Genomic DNA, 20,929 nt, shown 5'->3' on the forward strand with positions numbered 1-20,929 from the left:
TGCATTGTGAACCTTCCATAAAGGGGAAAGGGAGGCGTTTAATTCTATCCATTGTTTATCCAGTACATGAAATTCAACTAGAGTTAATTCCTCCGACTCAGTTCTTGTGAGAATTTTTGCTGGAAGACCGAAGTTTCTCTTATATCTCAGCAGGTAGCTAAATTTTGTATGCTGGCATATAGTAAGAGAAGAACCATGTTGGGACCAAGAGCCAGACCACATGAGGGTGACCGTAAGAATGCTACAAGCTGATGATATTTTTTGTGTGGATTTCTGTTTCGTGGATTTCAGTGCAAATTCGATTGTTCTTTTGTTTGTTGTTCCTCCTTTTTCTTGTTCTTCTCTGCTCTTTTTTGCTGGCCTAATGGCCGTAATAAAACTGAACTGAACAGCCTGTGTTTCAGGTTTTTACCACATCTCATCAAATTGCCTTTCATTGCTTGTTTATAGGCTGATATCTTCTCACTTGAAGCTGTACATCTTGGAAAGTTACATAAGATTATTATAGGACATAATGGACTTGGCTCAGGTCAGAAATCTCAATGTACTTAGCAGATTCAAGCTACATTATCTTCCATGCAGAAGTGGTTGGTCATTTGCAAGAGAGACAGAGCAGGAGTGAAAGAGTGACAAGTGTAATGAAAATTATATGGCTGCAGTGCTTTGCCATTCAAAAACACTATAGCTTTATCTACATGGGCTCTTGGGCTCTTTCTCCACATGCACTTAACATTCTGAAGAAATTTAAAACATGTTTTAAAGTGTACATACAGTTAATGGGTTAAATCCAATCAGTTTTTCTGCTGGTGAAAAGATATGATCCCCTTTGACCATCAAAGAAGAAATGATAAGTATCTTAGGACTTGCATGGACAAAAATTAGTTTGGATTGAGTTCTCACATGCTTGCCTATTGTTTAAATGGTAGCTGAATAGTTGGATGTGTTAACAGGCTAACTGAAACATTTTAGATTTAAGGTGATACAGCACAGTCTATCTGCTGTTTAACTTTTTGATGATACAAATTAAGTATGAGCAGGTTTGATCCAATCTGTAGCTATGGTTTAATTAAACATGAAAAACTGCATTATTTGAAATGTGATTTTTATAATTTTTTTCCTAGGTAATGGTTGGTTTCTGGAGAAAATTGTAGTCATTGATCCCATCACAAACTCAGATTATAACTTTTTGTGTCACAGGTTTGTAGAGTTTATTATATTGAAGACCTATTGTTACCAACTGTCAGTGATAATATTATGTTGGTGTTTATCCCCTTGAGTGATAATCAGCCTCACCTGATCACCACAATCATCATTAATGATAAAAATTTCATGATGGTTGCCTATTGTTCTTTACCCAGTTCCCATTTCTGTTGCTTTTATAATAGCACAAGTGGGGACCCACATGGAACTTGCAGAAACTTTCTTTCTCCATCCCCCACTCTATCACTAATTCCTGTTCTTTCTTGCCTGCCACAATGCCACCAGCTCCTCTTTTCCTCACCTGCAGTCTCACTGCCAGAGAAGAAGCAATGGAAAGGCTGGTGACAGTTTCTCCTTCTTCCCTCCACCTGCAGCACTGCCTCAAAGAGGCTGGGATGACAGACCCAGAGGTGGAGCAGGGGAAAACTGTGCCACGGGCGAGCGCGCACTCTGTGCCCCTGCCACAGCACCACCCGTCACCACCCCACCTTGGAACGCCCCTGGAATACCCCTCCACGCCTCCTCCATGGCCCAGCCACGCCTCTGCTGCAGCTCTGCCTGGGGCGTTGCACCCCCCTGCCCTGTGGGTGATATGTCACTGGTCAGACCTGGTGGCAGTAATAGCAACAACAGTTCCTCCTCATTTTCTCCCAACTTGCAGTACCAGAACTGGCAGGGATTGAAGGCTGTGGTTTTTCTTGCAGCATCCACAGCAGTAGCACAAGTTCTTCCAAACACAGCATCACTGCACTGTAGGAGTGGTAGCACCACTGGCAGTTCTACACAACCATGGGTCCTCTTCTGGCAGCATGGTGGGTGGTGATTCCTCCGCCATTCCACCAACTGCCCCTACCTGACACATAGCACCATTGCCTCTGAGGCTGGTGAGAAGATGCAGCAATGAAGAGGGAGAGCTTATGGCAAAAGTGGATCCTTCTCCCTTGCTCACAGCCATTCTGTACAAGGTTCATTTGGGTGTGATTAACACCCACATCATTTTGCGTAAATTTTTAGATTGTTCTACAAACCTCCAGGATGTCCTTAGTTTGTGGCAAACTCTTCCTTCTCTCTACCTGGCCTCAACTCACAGTATTCAGCATCTGCAAATGGAGTCAGGTTGAGAATTAGATATACTGATGGTTCAAATTCCCTTGTTGTTATTCATGTACATTTTAAGAGAGAAGTTAACAAAGCATTCTTTTTGAATAATGTTTTCTTTTTCTGATTTCTAGAGAAGATTTTTATCAAATATAACTATCATTTTCAATATAAGTACTCTGAAACAGGACAAAAAATAATATTAATCCAGACCTGCATAGGATATTCTTTTTAATACAAAAAATAATAATTTATTAAAAGTATAATGCCATGATTGCATATTTATTACATATTACCTTTCCCAAAGATGGCTGGATCAAGGAGAAGACGATGGCAACATTTTCAGAGAATTACATGTCATCACTAACAGCACCTTTGCTGGGAGTAAGTACAAACAGATGCAGACAAGTAATGACAGTATATGGTAGGTGGGACCCATACCCTTGACAATGTAGATGGGTAGCTGACTTGAAAAGCATGTTCCAAATACTCAGATTTGGATTCTATAATATCAGTTGTACTCTGATATCAGAGAGGCTTTTATTGACACTGAAGGGTTAGCAAAGATGAACCCAGTCAAGAAAAAAAGCTAGTTAAGGTTTAAAGGTCAATTAAATTATGAGGAATTTACAGACACAATCCAGCTGATTTTAATAGAATGCTTTGGTTTCTGTAATACCTGTAACATTTCTATTTTACAGGGCAAGAACTAGAAATCAAAAGAAAAGAAATGGTAAAGGCATACTCTTTTAAAATGAAATAAATTACATTATTTATCTGAACCTTGGCATCAATATATTTAAAAATGTTTCCAGTGTATGTATGGGCGAGGGGTGGGAAAGGTCACGAATGTACAGATTTCCAGATTTACTTTCTGATATATCCTCTCAAATGATGCCACATAGCATTACTATTTCAGACCCTGGTTAGCTATGACAGCCACACCACTGAACTAGATTGACCAATGGACTAACATAGTATAACACAGCGTCAAGTGTTGATGTTCCTGCCATGATGGGTTGTCTGTTTTGTTTTACTGCCTATGTGTTTAACCAGTGGGAAGCAGAAAAGTGGAAATATCAGAAAGGGAACACACTTCAGTTATACAACAAGGTTACCCGAAGTTTTATACGCCTCAGTCCAGATGGAACAGTAGATGCCCTTGGAGACAAGAAGGACAAATATGGTAACTTTTTGTTTATTTTTTGTAGGTGAAGGATTGTTTAATAAACTCCTTTTTATAGTTATATGTTATGAATGGTTTATATTTTGAATGGTTTGTATTTTGTCAAAGCCTCATTGATTTTAAGGTTTTAAAAATCCTACATTGAATATGTATAATACAAAACATTGCTTATCAGAATACAGCATTATAGACATTTTTATACCAGCATAGCATAGTGTCTGAAATTATATATTCCGCAGGGCCTGCAAGAGTTCCTGCCGTCTCTCCCCTCTTTTAGGGGATCAGTTAGTAGGTCGCCTCCTGTTGTATTATTTATTGTATTTGATACTAATACGCTGCTTTTAATGGGGTTTTAATGATTCAAAGAATATAGAGCCATTTTATTATGATTTATTTAATTATTTGAGATTTATTGATTTTATTTTGTACTCTACTCATATACTCATGTTCACCGCCCTGAGCCCTTCGGGGGAGGGCGGTATATAAATATAATAAATAAAAATATATATATTAGGCTACTCTGCCTAAAAATTATTCCTCTTAACTCACAAACTCTTTTCTGTGATTTTACATCTGTGTATGTGTGGGTGGGTGGGTGGGTGGGGGAGCTGGTTATGGTTACTCAATGATATGGAACAGCATAAACTTTATTGTTCCTCCTGTCCAAGTGCTAAGACCTCCCACTGGTAACAGCTTCTGGGACTAAGCTCTGGTGACACTCAGCAACATAAGTAGATTTGGAAACTGCTTACACTTACTGAAACACAACTAAGAATAGGCAATACAGGACTTTACCCCTTTACCAGCATCATACTGGTTCCCCACCCCCACATTTAGCAAAGGCTCATGAGTATGTTGTTAAAATGATCACTATAATTTGAAAACATAGTCCAAGGCACTGACCTTGGAGATCAGGAACGTGTACATTCTATCTTCACAGCTTTTAAGTAGGCTCCAGTGTTCTGCTCTTTGGAATCATCTTTTTTTTCAAGTTATTTTTGAAATGCTCACCATAACTTAAAATGATAGTTCAAGGCAGGATTAGGCCTGCTAAAAGACAAAGAATGTGGGGGCTCTGCCCACAGGGGCTGGGGCTGGGCTTTCCTGGTTCCTTGCAGCAGGAAGGGGGGCACCTGGAGGTGGTTTGTAAAAAGTAGATAAACAGCTCGCTTTGGCAAAGCTGTTGTGCTTCCATTGGGAGGCTGACTCTCTGGTCATGTGGGGGGGGGGGCTGATTTTGCACCCCCCACGTGACCAGATGGCATGAGCACAGAGACATGGGTTACCCCATGTCACCGGGCAGATACGCCTCTGCTTAGAACAAAACGGATACATATTTGTGATAAACTATTGTATATTAAGTTTTCCTCATTGCTGTTGCCTTTTCACCTACCAAGTTTAACCATGAAACCTCCCTGACAGACTGCCTGGACCTTTTTCATAAGAGTGAAATAAAACCGTTCATGTGTTATGAATTAATATCAGCCTCTCGTGTGCCATCTTCAGCCTTTCATGTGCCATCTTAATAGACCAGCAAAGGGTTTTTCAGTCCTTCAGCTTCCTAGACTGGGTCAGAATACATCAATGTACATTTTAACAATGTGTATGGGTGTGTGACCAGGAAGACAGACCTGGAGGACAGACAGAGAAACAAAGAATAAGAAAAAAGAACCACAGTTAAATGAAAAAGGAAGTGGGAAATCATCATATAGGCCTATGAATAACTCAAGAAAGGTTGCAAGAGATTGATGTAAATACCCCATAATTCCTTGTCTGTGACACACACACACAAAGATTGCTATCTCGGGATAAAATCTTAGGGTATACTTTATTTACTACTTTAGTTTATAACAATTAGGTAAAGCTAGAACAAATACAGTGAAGACAGTAACCTTTTTTTCTGAATTCTGTAGGTTTTTTTGATTTGACTCTGAAGAAAGGCAATATATGTACGTTTAAGTGTCATCCGATGCCACATCTAGCCCTAGCTCTTGTTCATGGCTCAGTTACTGGAATGGTATGTGTGAGGGAGCATTCTCTTTTTTCTTTGTGAATAAATATATGTGAAAAATACTCTTCCTTCCTTCCTTCCTTCCTTCCTTCCTTCCTTCCTTCCTTCCTTCCTTCCTTCCTTCCTTCCTTCCTTCCTTCCTTCCTTCCTTCCTTCCTTCCTTCCTAGTATATATCACTGCCACCAGGAATTTAATTCCAAACCAATTTTTAAATTTCTCTTAAAGTATTGTGTCAGAGCTCTAAGGCTGTTGTGGTTCTGAGGAAGAAACCCTCATTAGTTACTGGTGTAAAAGTCGAACTTAATTTGAACAAATTAAAATTTTATTTTAGCTTAAGGGTTACAAGAAGTAATTTATATCTTATCTCTACAATGAGTAAAACAATTTGAAGCAATAACTCTGGCTTAGGTGACTTTCACTTCACTTAAATCTGCTCTCCCACTGTCTTATATTCTCTGTAACCGTATTAGGTTTTGATCCATTTCTGGTCTCCCAATATTTTCTATGTGTATCATACCTATTTATTTGGGCAGTTCTGTACTTTATATAACAAAAGGAAATATTCTAGTCAGAAATCTGCTTTCCTGACTATTAACATCATGCTGTTCTCTGTTTCCCTTCTCACTGTCTTTCCCTAACTGATTTATTATCTCTCAAAAAACCCAGCAACATTTACTGCCTCTCTGAAGTGTCAACCAATCACTCCACTTTTTCACTTTCTTCCTTTTACAACTTACCTCTCATTTAAAGAAACACACACACACACCATCATTACAGTATGAAACTACCCAAATGTGTCTGTTACCTTACAAATGGTTAAACTGATATCACACATATAATGTGGACTAAAAAAATCTTTGCAGACGTGAATTAAACACTTTTCAAACTGCTTTTGATTACAGCCTTGAAATATTAATGTTTCTGTCAGGTGGGGATATTGCAACATAAAAGAGGATACACTGTACTTTCACCTTTTACCACTGTTTTCAAAAACCTCTTAATTACGTGCTCCATTAACTTACAAGGATATTGGCAATTGATAATGCACATTTCTTTCTTGTTTAATTAAAAACAGAGGGTTTCTACTTATTGAATAACTTCTATTATACTTGGAAATACATCCTTTGAGTCAACCCTATGAAATATATCTGACATTCTTTTATGGTATCATGGCCACCTATTATGCATTCTCCCTGAATCATTGTTGTACATTCCATTCTCAAACGTAAAAAATGCCTTATGGGCTTTTTGGGTGGAGAAACTGAGTGCAAAATTTGAAACAGATATATGCATTTCAAGCTATTTCCTTCACCTGGGATCACATCACCAATTTGCATAGGGTTTGGCATAGTTTACTTTCTGGGATGCAATAACAGGTAGAAGCCTGGGTGTCTGACCTAGATGGAATAGTGTGGGACACAGGACACTGGACCAAATGGTTTGACCCAGAATGATCTGATCTAACATGGTTATTCGTATGTTGTAAATCTTACATTTGAAATGAGTTACCATGAACTTTTGTTTCTAGGGCTTGGTCAGGTTTTGTTCTTTGTAGTTTCCTGTATAACTGTTTCTTTCCACATAGTTCAATCCTAAACAGAGCCCACCTGTGTTCATTGATTTTAATGGACTTCAGTTTAGAAAAAATTCATTCTGCGTAAGACTGGGAGAATAGTATTCTTTATAATTTAATTTAGTTTTAAACCATTTGATGAAATAAATTAAATCCAAGAAATCTTCAGCGTGTACACATATGCATTGCACATAATCACATACTAATGTATCTTTACATCTTTTGAATGAGTGTGAAATATGAATCTGATATACAATGTCCATGGTCCATATATAACCAAAACTGGGTATAATCACAGAGGTGAAATAGGCCATGAAGTTTGCATAAAGTCAATATATTGTTTCAGTTGCAAGCAGTAATCATGGATAGGACATCAAGGAGGAGCAGTAGCTCAGTGATGCAGGATCTGCTTTCCAATTAAAAGAATCAGGTAATAGTTAAAGTGAAAGACCTCAGCTTGAGACCCTGGAGATCCACTCCCAATCAGAAAAGATACTATTCATCACGAAAGACCAATGATCTAACTCAGTACAAGTCAGCTTTGTGTGTGTGTGGTATGTGTGTGTGTTCGTTTCTCAGGACTTTTACCAGAGGCGTAGCAAGGGAGGAAAGCGCCCAGTGCACCGATGCGTCCTCCGTCCCTGTCCTGCACCGGAACACCTCTGTCCAGCCCCAGAACACCCCCACAGGGGTGCATGCCCGGTGCATTGTGCCCCCTGTCCCCTTGGAGCTACGCCTCTGACTTTTACATATCTGCTGGGTAAATATTGCACTGTGTGATTAGGCTCCACATTAAGTAATTGTACACGCGAGGACAAGCAGTGTCACTTAATAGAGGAGCTCAGTTATTATTATTATTATTATTATTATTATTATTATTATTATTATTATTATTATTATTATTATTATTATTATTATTAATTCAATTTCTATACCGCCCGATCCCCAAAGGGCTCCGGGCGGTGAACAACATAATATATAAACAATAAGCAGGAGCAAATCCGGTAAAATACAAACATAGGCTCCGTCAATAAAACATCTTAAAATACATAAAAACAGCGGCTAACAATTAGCAAAATTAAACAAGAAGTATGCGCCCAGGCTCAATTTAAAACCCACCCCAAGAAGGGGGGGACGGCAGGCCCCTCAAATATGAGGGATGAGCTCTGTTGTACCAGTGCCAAAGCAGAAGCAGTGTGGGGGCACCATATCAGCGGCTGGACACTCCAAAGGCCCGGTGGAACAACACAGTCTTACAGGCCCTGCGGAACTCACCAAGGTCCCGCAGGGCCCGGACGGTTGGTTGGGAGGGTGTTCCACCTGCAGGCCGTCGGGCCAGGGCGCTGTGAAAGTCCTGGCCCGTGTGTGGAGTGCCAGCCGCTTAACATTGAGGGGCCGGGGACCACCAGTAAATGTGGCCTCTGCTGATCGCTTGAGAGGCAGAAAGTAGGGACATATGGGGTAATGCTGGGTCCCGGCGTACAGTAGGGGTCCCAAGACCAAGCGTAATGCCTTTAAAGGTCCACCGAGAATCCACACCTTGAAGATGATTCGGAATTCAAACGGGAGCCAATGCAGCTGGCGCAACACAGGCTGGATATGCTCTCTAAAGGCGCCTCCTGTGAGGAGGAGACTTGTGGGTAGAACTAAGTCATATGATGCAACAGCCTGTGGCATTGGAAGCAGCATTGTAGATGCCCTGAAGGTAGGATACATATCCATGCGTCTTGTATTGCTACCAGCAATGTGGCATGGCTTTGTGTACTATTGCATAGACACAGTGTACCTACTTGTAAATTGTTTCTAACTACTCATTTTGTTTGATGTCAAAGTGCAGCATACAGGTATGTGACACAATATTGGAGTCAAGCACTTTCCTCTCTGTCTAAACTACTTAACTGAATGATGGTATGGATAAACAAAAGGGAGGTAAATATGTCCACTGCCTTAAACCTTGGAGCATTGGCAGGATACAATCTCATAAAACAATAAATAAATATGTTGCATCCTTGGAAGGTACTACACAAAAACTAAGAATAGGATTATTGTTGATTTTATTTGTATGGATTAGGAACTGGGAAGGTTTAGGTTGACCTTGAATATTCAGCTCCTGTTCCTACAGGAAAATCCAGAGTCCTAATTAGGCTCAACAAGTCTTTCCTACTGTTAAAGCTGCTGGAAGCAACTATTGATTTATAAATCAAAGAAATTCCAGATAGTAGAATCTGAGGTCTTATTACAATTCTGCAGCTTGATGTTCCAAACATGAGTATAAAGCCAACAGATGGACATTTCCATAGAAGGCTGAGCTTCACTGCCAATAACAATATGCCACTGGCATTGAAGGGCAGTAAATAATAATGCCAACGCTGAAAGCCTTGACCTGACATCTGTTTCATTTTTCAGCATATCCAGTAGTTAACATGGCTGATTAGAACCATCTTACTTTCATTAGGATAATGGCGATATCAGCTGCGAGCTGCAGGTTCATCTTCAGGCAAATCGCTGCGCAATTCTGGAATCTGTCCGGAACCCAGGGCAGATTGTTACATTCAATCTACAGGGAACAATAGCTGATGATACCATGAGCTATGCAGGCCTAACAAAAGAATTCGTTGTTCATGTAAAGGTAAGGCAAGCACAGAACAGTATATTAAGCTTCCACTAGATTCACATGGGTCCTAAAAGATGAAAAGAAGATCTCCACCCACTAGGTGGAGCTAAAGTCTGCAATTGCAGCTCAATGAAAAGCAATTGTATAAACCCTGTGAAAAATCCCTTTTGTTCATTGCATTTCTGTATTGTTCTGCTGAAGACACTCTGAAGATTGATGAGTAAACATAACACCTTAAATAATGCCTTAAAACTGCTGTGCCTCATTATTAGGACTAGGATTAGTTCACCCTTTTGCCTACATGGAAACACTGGTTTACTCCCCCCCCCCACCTTTTTTTAAACCATGATTTTCCTACTTTTTTTTTTTACTACTTTTTTAATAGATAGAAATTAACAATACAGAAAAAAAGAGAAATCAGAATCAAATTATAGTTACAATTGATTCAAGGCACTAAGATAGGAAACACTATTATGCTATAAAAATGCAAAATTACCAATATTTCTTATTATTAATATAAATATAAACCCAAAATATGTAAAAATGCTTTGAAATGAATACTATTCCAATTTTATCATAAAATAAAAATTGTATTGACATACAATCCTTATGATGTAATTAATCATTTGTCTATTTCCGTTTGAACCCCTCTTTGATATAATATTTCTCATAATGATAATTTATATACATTATTTCAGTAATATCATTTCACTAATTTTTTTTCCCTTTAGAACAATATGTATATATAAAATGCTTTCAGTTTATTTTGAAATTCTGTGATTGGTCCTTTATTCACAAATTCATCCATTTTGTCACTGTTGGATATTCCACTAGTTTCCCAGTTTTCACAATAATGTCCATGCAGAGGTTTGAACATTTTGAAAGCTGTTAATGTTTTTGGTTTTTTTTACAATTTTCTTTGTAGTATTATTCACAGCAAAGAGCTCTGGCTGAGCCTTAGAGCATCTCCTTAACATGCAGAAAATCCCACATTTAATTCCTGGCATCTCCAGTCAGGATCAGTTTGTAGGTAGTGTTGCCATAGACCTCCAGCTGTCAATCCCCACTACCTCTCTGTCAACCAGAGGGAAACAAAATAAGTTTAAAAAACGCCGTTGGTGCAAAAGTGTTCTATCACCTCCAAGGAACACTGGAAACCCCAGAAATTACATCATGTCTCTCTAGAAAACACCAGAAACTCTATGTTATTCCTTGGAAGTCATGCAGTGTTGCTGCACTGAAACTGCCCTCCGGAGTCCTTGCCACCCGAAACTCCCTCTGCTTGCCAGCTGACAACACTCTTTGTAGGTGATATGAAGACTTTGTAGGTCTTTACCTGAGAGCCACTGCCACTCAGAGTAGACAAGACTAATCTTGACAGACCAACTGTTTGATGCAGTATAAGTGAATGCATTATATGTGAACTGGCTCTCAGTGACTAGACACCATGTAGAGAATAGAGAATCCATTAATAGTATTTTTAAATATGTGCAGTTGTGATGCTGTTTATTTTTTTCCAAAATAACCATGGCCTTATTTCTTATCAGACATAGAATACTTGCACCGACTGCTTTAGCACACCTAAGTCTGTCACACAAGTCACTATGAATGAATCATCCAAAGCCATCTTTTGAATCATTGACTGAAGTGGATTTGATCCCAATTCTACCAACTTCAGCACTCGCTGCAGGGTTCCACTGCCTCTGTAGCATTCAATTCTTTCTTTGCTCCCATTGCATGATTCTATAAAGAAAACAATATACAAAACTGTTAGATGTATTTTGGGTGAGTTTCAGGACCCACATTGGAATTATTCCTCATTTATCAGTATTTATCTGGCTGAAGTGAGGGAAAGTTTGCCATTCATCTGGGCTGTCTTGATGGTGATGTTCAGGGGCCTGTCTGCCTAAAACCAGCAAAAAGTATTTCCTGATTTGATGTGGCAAACAAGAAGTCCAGAAGTAATATAGAAGTTACTATATTAGGGGCAAAAATACAAGAGTAAATAAAAAGGTGTGTTATTTACAACTATTTTATTCTCCAACTTCCAGGGAGTCTTCCATAACAGTGCCATAATTTTACTCACCACTAGTCCCTGCCAATCTCTTTGCCTAAGGCCTGATGGGAGCTGCAGTGGAGCAGGAAATCAAACTGATGATTCTTACTGGAGAGTGCATAAAATCAGCTCTGGGGTCTGTATGTTTGAAAGTGTAAAAAACCCACAAATGTATCTGAGGATCAAAGATGACCAGTGTGATGGAAGAGTAAGCAGTTCTTGTTCATAATTTTATGATTCTGTGAAAGTTATTTAAGTAATTCTAAAGGACATAACAGGAAGAATAATAATTTGGATTTATTCCCCACCTTTCTGTCCCATAAGAAGACTCAAGGTGGCAAACAAACTCCTTTCCCCTCCTCTCCCCACAACAGACACATTTTGAGGTAAGTGGGACTGAGGGAGTTCTGAAGAACTGTGACTAGCCCAAGGTCACCAGCAAGCATCATGGGTAGGAGGAGGGAAACAAATCCAGTTCACCAGATAAGAGTCTGTCACTCATGTGGAGGAGTGGGGATTCAAACCCAGTTCTTCAGATTAAAGTCCCTTAACCACTATACCAAGTTGGCTCTCCTGGCTATGACTTGTTGGTTAACTGATTTTAGGTGATATTTTAAAGATCATGTGACATAGGAACAAAGTATTTCAAATACTGACACTAGTGCTTGTTGCATTAAAGATTGTGTGTACCAAATAACTCCCTACCAAGAACCAAGATTGCAATATGCCACTTTAGGTAAATGCTACCTTATCAAGAAAAAAATTGTGGAAGTGGAGGGTCACAGCATAAAGCCCTCAAATCACTGACCCTGCATGCTAAGGTAATGGTAACTAGGAAGGCCATCTTCTATGACTAAAACCTTAATGGACATGAAGCTAAGGGTCAAGGACGTAGGTATAGATTTTTAATGGGTGGATTTGGGGACTAAATAGCAATGTGGGTGAGGCTGAAAAGACTCCTGCTTGTTTGTTTTGATGCAAAAGACAACTTTTCCATTACCAGGACAGTGGCACAACTGAGGCTTTTATGGCCCACACCAGAGCAGAGGCAGACTCCTCTTACAACCACTGCTACTGGCAACAGCTAGTGAGAACCTTGGCTTATTCTTGATCTTCCTTTTTTAAGATGATTCCATATGGGCGAAAAACAGTGGTGTGAAAGTGGTATGAAAATGGTGTAAACCCTTTTACATCATTTTCACACTGCTGTTTTTGACCCATGTGGACTCCGCTTAAGAGTGGGATTTTAGCCCTTATTGAGTTACCTTTACCATTTGCTTTCCCCATTCTTGTCTGCTGGCCTCTGATGACCGCTCCAGCTAGCATATAACTTGCTTCAGCCAACTCCTACAAGACTCTTCAGAGTCCTGCCAGCCACCATCCTTAGGTGGGATGTCAGACAACTAGGATCATCTTGCCAATTGCCTTTACCAGTATTTGCTACCTTAATACATATGGACACAAAAATACACACACACACACAAAACAAATAGGCAGGTAATTTGAGGTATGTGCCACAAAAAGAGAGCGACTTTTGGGTAAACTAACAAAAACAAGAAAATGAAGGCATGCTCCAATCAGTTTCTCATAATAGACAATAGAAGCTGGTAGACCTGGATGGGACTAATAGTACACTCAGTAAGAACTTCTACAACCCCATTTTCTCTATATATACACACTTCCTTTTCAGCAGTCTTCTTTGCTAATCATTAAGTGCTTTAGAAATATAGAGCTTTTTCAGTTAAATTATGAAAATAAAGTGAATATTCTGTTGCTTATGCTAATAAGCTCCTTATTTACAGGGCACAGGAGATACAAACTGTCATTTTAAAGTGGAGAAGAATTTAGAAAGTGGCGCAATAAGCCTAGAATCTGTGCGAAACAGAGGAATATACGTTGGTCTTCTGCCAGATGGTCAGACCAGACCTGTTGTTCACACTGGAGAAAGCAACGTTTTGTTTTACCCACAAGTTCTCAAATGTATGTAACATTTAAATGATGCATATTATATTTTAATAGTTACTATTTGCAACTTGTTTCTGAAGATTATTAAATGTATTGATTAAAAATAAGGAAAAAATGCAATTGCAGGGACTAATTTTGAAGAAAGAGTGGCTATGATTTTTTGATGTCATCAGGAAGGGGCGGTTGGGAGCCTTTATAAGGCTTGCCCTTATTGGTGTCCAGCAAGGCTTCCGATTGACTACTGGAGATTTGATTTGCTGTGCAGATTTTTAAAATATTACTTTGGTAGCAGCTGCCACCACAGCACAAGAACTGTGCTGTGGGTCTCCTCATCTAAATTAATGTAAAGCTATCTGATTAATGCTGGGCAAGTAATGGTTTAGAATTATAACCTTATAGTTATATAAATGTCCTTTGATATTGTTACCAAATCTGAGCATTATCAGGCTAAACAAATAAATACATGGAATGGAATATGGAGTTGTACAACCATTTCATACCTAAGTAAAGTAGCAGATGTTCACTGAGCCACTGTAAGGAACCATGAAAGGTGGGAAATCTGCAACTTCACATTAAGAGAAAACTGTCAATATGTTCACTTAATTACTAAAAAAAATCAACTAATGAAGAGCAATGTTTTAACTACATTAGCTTTCACAGACAACTCTTAATAGACTCAAATATCAAGCTGACTTCTGGATTGCTGCTGTGTGCTGAAGTTAACAGAGGCCCCTTCCGCACAGCACAGGGAGAGTGGGTTGCAGACAGGACAAAGTAACCCGCTCCCTTCTTTTCGTGTTCACATGCCTCCATGCAAGCAGCGAATGGAACCCACAGATGCAATGCAGGCTGCTGTCACCCCTTTGTACAGTGGCATGGCATTTTTTAAAAAACCCACCTCCCTCTGCCAGAAGGCTGCAGGTGGGGACTGTTAAAACCTGGGAAGTGCAGCCAAGTAAAGTGCTTCCTGGGACACATTAAAACAAGAGAATCGCGGATAGTGTAGTTATCCAATAACTCTTTTTTTGAGGGGGGGGGGACACAGGGCAGTCTCGCTTTAGGGGCAGGAGCCATGCAGAGTTTCTCCCTGAAATGGGCTTTTCCCCGTCCCCAGCCCATGTTTAATGGCCCATTCAGAAGGGGCCTATATATGTACAGAACCACATTTGCAAGACTACTTCCATATTCAGTTTCCATCAAAGGAGGCTTCCGTTAGTGCTCCTTTGAAATAAGAAGGGCATGACAGTATCGAGAGAGATAGTCGAGGAACATTCCTCAGGGACAAGCCATTTGATATGTACATAAATGATATTGCTTAGGTTTTCAAAGCACTAATCTGAATTTATTACTATGTCATTTTGTGTCAGGAGGTGAATGAATGTTAAGAAATGATGAGCTTCTAAGAGGGAAAGTCAATTATGCGTAACTTTTACAATTCATATGGGGAAAATGTCCATTGCAAGAACTATAAGATTCTTAAAAATACAGGAAGTTTCCCAATGCATTAAAAGTGATGGTATTTCTTTTAATTAACCCAAAGTTGGCAGAGGAAAACCTATGGGAACATCTGCAACTGCTGCCGAACAGAAAGCAGAGATCAGAGAATCCAAACAGCCCCCACCAGGAATCCAGAATCTAGTGAGCAATGGTGAATCAGATTCTTCCCTCTCAAGTAAGGAAAGTTTATTTCAAATCTATAGTTCAACACTATTTTTGTCTTGCTTTCCTTTGACAACTTGGTGGTATCTGCCAGACTTGCCACCAAATTTCTCATTATTTGTGTTTCACAAGTAAATTGGGGATAGAACATTTAAACTGAAAATCTGAAAATTTAAATGTGATGGATTATCAACTCATTGGTATCATAATAGAGAACAGTATCTAACAGCCAATAATGGCCAGCTTGGATGCCTTCTGAACTGGGAGCATAGCTTTTGAGAGTCTTGTTATAAATAGTTAATGTCTCCATCATTTTCCTGTGCATTAAACTTTATTTGTGCTTCTTTTGGAGACAGCCACATCCAAAATATTGCAGTGATTTGCTTTTATTTTGATATTTCTGTTGACTCAGGGAAAAAATAGTCATGTGAACAAGCTGTAAATTAAGCAATTGTGCCACTTTAGAGTGCCTTGCACAACTAAAATATACTGGTGCTTTCTTGCCAGTTTCACTGGCCTTTAAATTAGCCCAATCTTATTATTGGTTACCGTGTTACCTGCTCAAGCAGTAAGAGGCACAGTACAAGAAACTGAAAGTAACGCATGTTTAAAATGCTGGGAGCTAGCTTTCAAGTTGCTCTTTTCAGGTGTATCCATTTGAATACAGAAATGAAAGCTGATACATATGCAGGCTGATAGATTAAATCTGATAAAGACAAGTGTTCTTAGAAACAAAGGAACACAAAGGTTTAATCTGGTTCTGTATTAATTAGATTACAAACCATCTGGCCACAAGAAAGAAGGCAGTGAATTTTTTTCCCAACAACTGGCAAATAATTTCATCCAAGAAATATAAAGTAACAAGAGTACTAGGCTTCTACTGGAATAAGATCTCTCCCCCCCCCCCACCCATTTTGATCTGGGTTCGTTATAACTGGAGACAAGAGGCAGAAAGATTGTTACCAAATGGACTTATTCCTCATCTATTTAGCCTTTAGAATTTCCTTTTTTGTCATGGTGGATTTGCATCCTGATCCCCTGAAGTGTGACTAATCTGGGTTAACAAACAAATCCAGTTTTCAGAGTAGACATTTTTAGCCTGTGGGAAACAAATGTCACTGGTTTACATATCTCAAAAAGCTATTTATAGAGAAGAAACTTGTAGGGCAGTATTTGTTTAGGATTTCCTGATGAAAGTTCATGATCGTGTAAGACCTAAGCATGATCCATAGTCTGATCACATCGCCTCAGTGATTCACATGAGGAAGAAAATAGCCCCGCTTTCCTTTTCCCCGAGCATCTTTAGTTTGCAATCTGAATGTACGCATCACTGATACAATATCAAGCAGGCATGAATCAGTCGGTGTTAAAAGAGTATTTATTTCATTCCAGATCTATCATTAAGGATACCCCCAGCTTGCTTATTAAGGATAGCCCCAGAAAGACTTTCAGTTTAGCGTATTCCCTGATATCTTCCATCAAGCCAACTGGCTACAATGTAATGCTTTTTAAACATGTCGGGTATATTTGTATTCTTGCTTTAGTTTAAGTTTAGCCTATTTTATTTACTGCAAGGAATTTTTCACCACATACAAGTACTGTCATTTCTAACACCCACCAGCGATAAACATTTCAGAAGGTACTTTTCATTGGGATTATGCACAGAGTTATGTCCACCACAGCTTGGAAGCTGTCTTTTACTCATCCCCTTCATCCTAAAAAGAAAGACACTAAGAGTTCTGGGGAAACATGCTGGGAGACTGGGATTCCAGGCCAAGTAAGCAGGCTTAACTTCTTCCAGACCCTTCAAGGTTGGGCTTTATCTTGGCAGGATGAAAGCAGGGTTTATGATGGAGCTACATCTTTCCTTGGCATACTGTTGTATGCAGGTTAGTATAAGTTAAGGCCATTTTCGGGCCTCCTAGTTCTTGGGGTAATGTGAAATTGCTATTAACACTGGCATGCTTCTGGCAATCCATTAAGTTTGATGTCCCCACTGACCATGGATCTTCACTAAAGCTGAGATCAGTTGTCAATGAATAAAATCCCAGTAGAGCCCATGTATCTTCTATGGTATCTTTATTTTGGAGTGGGGGGGGGGGTTGCTATAAAGAGCTCAAGCCAGATGGGAACTCCAATGCCAATCCTGCAGCCTCTGTAAAAGCAGGCAAGAGTGCAGGGCTATAGCTACTTGGCAGGGACTAGAAGAGGACATGGGGCTTACCTACAGCTCCGTAGGCTAGACTGGTGGTCAGTTTGTTTATTTGTTTGTTTGTTTGTTTAATTTCTACCCCGCCTATCCCCGAAGGGCTCAGAGCAGTTTAGCTGAGGTTCCAGGCTTCCTAAGGGCAGCAGAAGTGGGGGGCAAACTGGCAATGTCATGGCTTCAAGTTCTGGCAGGCCAGAAACCAAGGTCATGATTTTGCTGCCCATAGATGCCTGATTGAGTAGAAAGAGTCCAGAACGAAGCTTGCCATAAGGAAGCACAGACCATGAATCCAAAACTTTTCCCAGAGATGAAAGGAAACTGCTGGAACTGGCTAGTTCCCCATGCACCAGAGAAAAGGAGAAGGACTTCCATGGACAGTGAGGACCTATTTAAACTCCTCTAGTCTAGATCTAAGGAGGACATTGTTGGGACTCCACCTCTGTCCATGAAGGTAGCTTAGAGAGAAGGGAAGGAATTCAACAGGAGGAGGCGGACCAGGATGAAGATTAACCCCTTCCCCTTCCAGTTCAAGGCCTCTACAAGGCTGGAGGGTGAATTCAGTAAGTCCCCTGTTGGTCTCATCCCCAATTAAGCAGATGTGCAATACTTTCACTCAACAACCCATCAGCCACTGATTGTTTGATGGTCTTCCCTTCTTGCAGTCTTCCTTACAAGTGGGAGCAAAGGCCTATTCCCCTCCCACCATCTATGATTTTATTCCATAATGCCTTGGTTGGTTTGAAAAATCAAAAGGCAGAATTTCTATTTCAAGGATATAAGAGCCATGTGCAGCTGTGTGACAGTGAGATATAAGACTATAGAAGATTTTATGACTCATTATAAACAAATTTTGTTGCTAAAAATATTGTTACCAGATTAGTTGGAAATTGACAGGATAATTTATTATTTTTATTTAGCTTGATATTGTTCATTCTCCCTGGAACTGTAGAGTGATATAGCTGCATGCACCTGCATGTAAGAATTATTCTAAGCTACATCTTGCTTTAAAAGTTGTTGACAGTTTAGTTGGGGTATCTTAATATAATATGAAATATATAATGGGCTTGCTTCTTACCCTATCCTCCTGCTCTACTGAGCAATGTTTGATGTGTTTCTCTAGACTAATAAGACTTCCTTCAACAAGTCCTTCCTCCAAAAGAAGATCCATGTAATTTGGAGGAAGTTTCCTTGAAAGAGGGATAGTTCCACCCCAGTAAGAGCCTTGTGTGAGATTTCTTTATATTAGAATAGTGAAAAAGTAAGGATTTGGTCTTGTAGTTCCTGGAGTTGGAGCATGAATATCACTAATAGGCTAAAAAGGGGGATCTAGCTGACAGGGAAATCCTAAACCATCAGCCACTTGTAAGTCTATTTACTTAGAAGGGTATTATTCTGTTTATTATGGCACTGCTAGAACAACCTGGAATGGAAATTGCTTAGAAATCAGAGCCAGCTTCACTTGGAATGAGGATATGCAGTGATGGTCCTGGTAATTGGCAGTTTTGATGAAAAATCTCACTTGGCCAGGCTTGGCATAAATGCTAGGATCTTGGTTTTCTACCTTTGCCTGGACAAATGATCAGTACATTGTCGGCTATATAGCAAGCTTCAGCTTCCTAAACTTTTCTAGTACTTTTAACTTAACTGCAACTGATCTCAGGACCCATAGATGGAGAACACACCCTTCAGAATCCTCTATGGGTAGCTGCATCAAAATCTTGTCTAGAGTCTAAAAGTTTTTTTCCCAGGGAAGGGATCTCTGTGAACCAGTGTATTGAGCATGAATGGAATTTGCAAGTAGATTTTTCATAACAGATCTGTTAGCTCATGAATTTTTCCAGAAAAATCTATACTGCTTATTTAAATGCTTTCCAAAAGTATTCATCTCCATAAAGCATTCCAGAAATGCTATTCGAGGAAATCACAAGAATCAGCCCTGATTAAAAAATTACATAAAAACCAATACATGTCCAAAAAGGCACATTTCAGGAACACATTTGCATTGCCATAATAGAGACTGCATTTTTTTCATCAAGTCGTTATTATTGAAAAACTAATATTAATCACATCAAGGCAATTGAAAACTGGAGTTTGCCCAGACATTGGAGAAAAACCAATCAACTCACAGCACGTAAAGGCAGCTAAAGTCACATGTAAATAAAATGAGTGCTTTGTGACATCAAAAAATGGAGCATCAATTACCTAAATACATGTATATTTACTATCCAAATTTGATGTTGTAAAATCAGCTGTTGATAAGTTTAGCCCATAACAGTGAAATTAGACCATAGTCAGAGAAGTAGCTGATAAGAACATAAGAACATAAGAACATAAGAACATAAGAACAAGCCAGCTGGATCAGACCAGAGTTGGGGGGGGGGTTAAACAGGGCTATGCTTAAACCATGTGTGGTTCAATCTGCTTAGCTACATAAGTATCTTCTCCCTTGAAGCCCTAATCATGTGGAATTGAGTGATTGCAATAAGTTTAAAACTTATGACTGGTTTATACATTAGAGAATTGGACAACCACTTATATACAGAGGTACTGACGCATGGAAATGTACACATCACTATGTATGTAACTTAGTAGAGAAAAGTATTAGTAGTCAGGATAAATATACAGAATTGCTAGCTTAATCCCAGAGCAACCTGCTTATTATGTGTGGTATCTGTTTGTTTGCTTCTTGCAATTCAGGTTGAAATTAAACGTACTGGAAGCATTTACAAGATTCGAATAGGGCAAGATGGAACAAAGAAGCATTCCGAATGGATGATAGCAAAGGTAACATTCTAGACTATGATCACTTTTATGTTTAATTAATGCTTCACATCACTGATATTTTTACACAGTTCTTTAACAAAAATACAAATAATTTTCAGATCTGCACTGCTTCTATAACACCTTCAGCTTTGAAAAAATAGACATAATTTCTCTCTGTAACCAATAGAGGATCTTTTACAATGAAATAGAATTGGTAGTTGATACAAAACAAAAGTTTCTTCATATACTGATCATTGAGTCTTAGATGCACTAAATGAAAGCCCAATTAATTTTTTTATTTTTAGTTACATACCAGAAGACTCATTTCATTTTCTAAACGACTGTGCCATTTTGCCAGTACCATTAATAAAATCATATTATATGGACATTTATGTTATCTATAAAATAGTGTCAATTGGTCATTGAGTTTACTAATGATTAATGATGAGGTGATCTATTGATGATGGGGCCAAAACAAACATGATGTATGATTAACCATCTCCTTTCCAGTGCAGGAGATGATCCATATATTTCAGACTCTGGCTGTTTCCACGCGGCCACACTGCAGGGGTGCGTCAGCATCAATGACGCCGA

At 39.2% G+C, this 20,929-nt stretch overlaps 1 protein-coding gene across 1 annotated transcript in view; it reads left to right on the forward strand.

The window, feature by feature from the left end:
* The window catches only part of RP1 (RP1 axonemal microtubule associated), a 217,928-nt gene that overhangs the window by 54,599 nt on the left and 142,400 nt on the right, over positions 1 to 20,929 (forward strand). The window contains exons 8-19 of the mRNA XM_048508545.1: positions 451 to 529; positions 1,122 to 1,197; positions 2,606 to 2,682; positions 3,000 to 3,031; positions 3,355 to 3,484; positions 5,398 to 5,501; positions 9,525 to 9,698; positions 11,735 to 11,947; positions 13,542 to 13,719; positions 15,245 to 15,376; positions 16,939 to 17,002; positions 20,218 to 20,356. Of these exons, the coding sequence (XP_048364502.1) occupies positions 451 to 529; positions 1,122 to 1,197; positions 2,606 to 2,682; positions 3,000 to 3,031; positions 3,355 to 3,484; positions 5,398 to 5,501; positions 9,525 to 9,698; positions 11,735 to 11,947; positions 13,542 to 13,719; positions 15,245 to 15,376; positions 16,939 to 17,002; positions 20,218 to 20,356 (1,398 nt within the window). The remainder of the gene's footprint in view (positions 1 to 450; positions 530 to 1,121; positions 1,198 to 2,605; positions 2,683 to 2,999; positions 3,032 to 3,354; positions 3,485 to 5,397; positions 5,502 to 9,524; positions 9,699 to 11,734; positions 11,948 to 13,541; positions 13,720 to 15,244; positions 15,377 to 16,938; positions 17,003 to 20,217; positions 20,357 to 20,929) is intronic.

This window comes from Sphaerodactylus townsendi, linkage group LG09, assembly GCF_021028975.2.
Source record: "Sphaerodactylus townsendi isolate TG3544 linkage group LG09, MPM_Stown_v2.3, whole genome shotgun sequence".
NCBI lineage: Eukaryota > Metazoa > Chordata > Lepidosauria > Squamata > Sphaerodactylidae > Sphaerodactylus > Sphaerodactylus townsendi.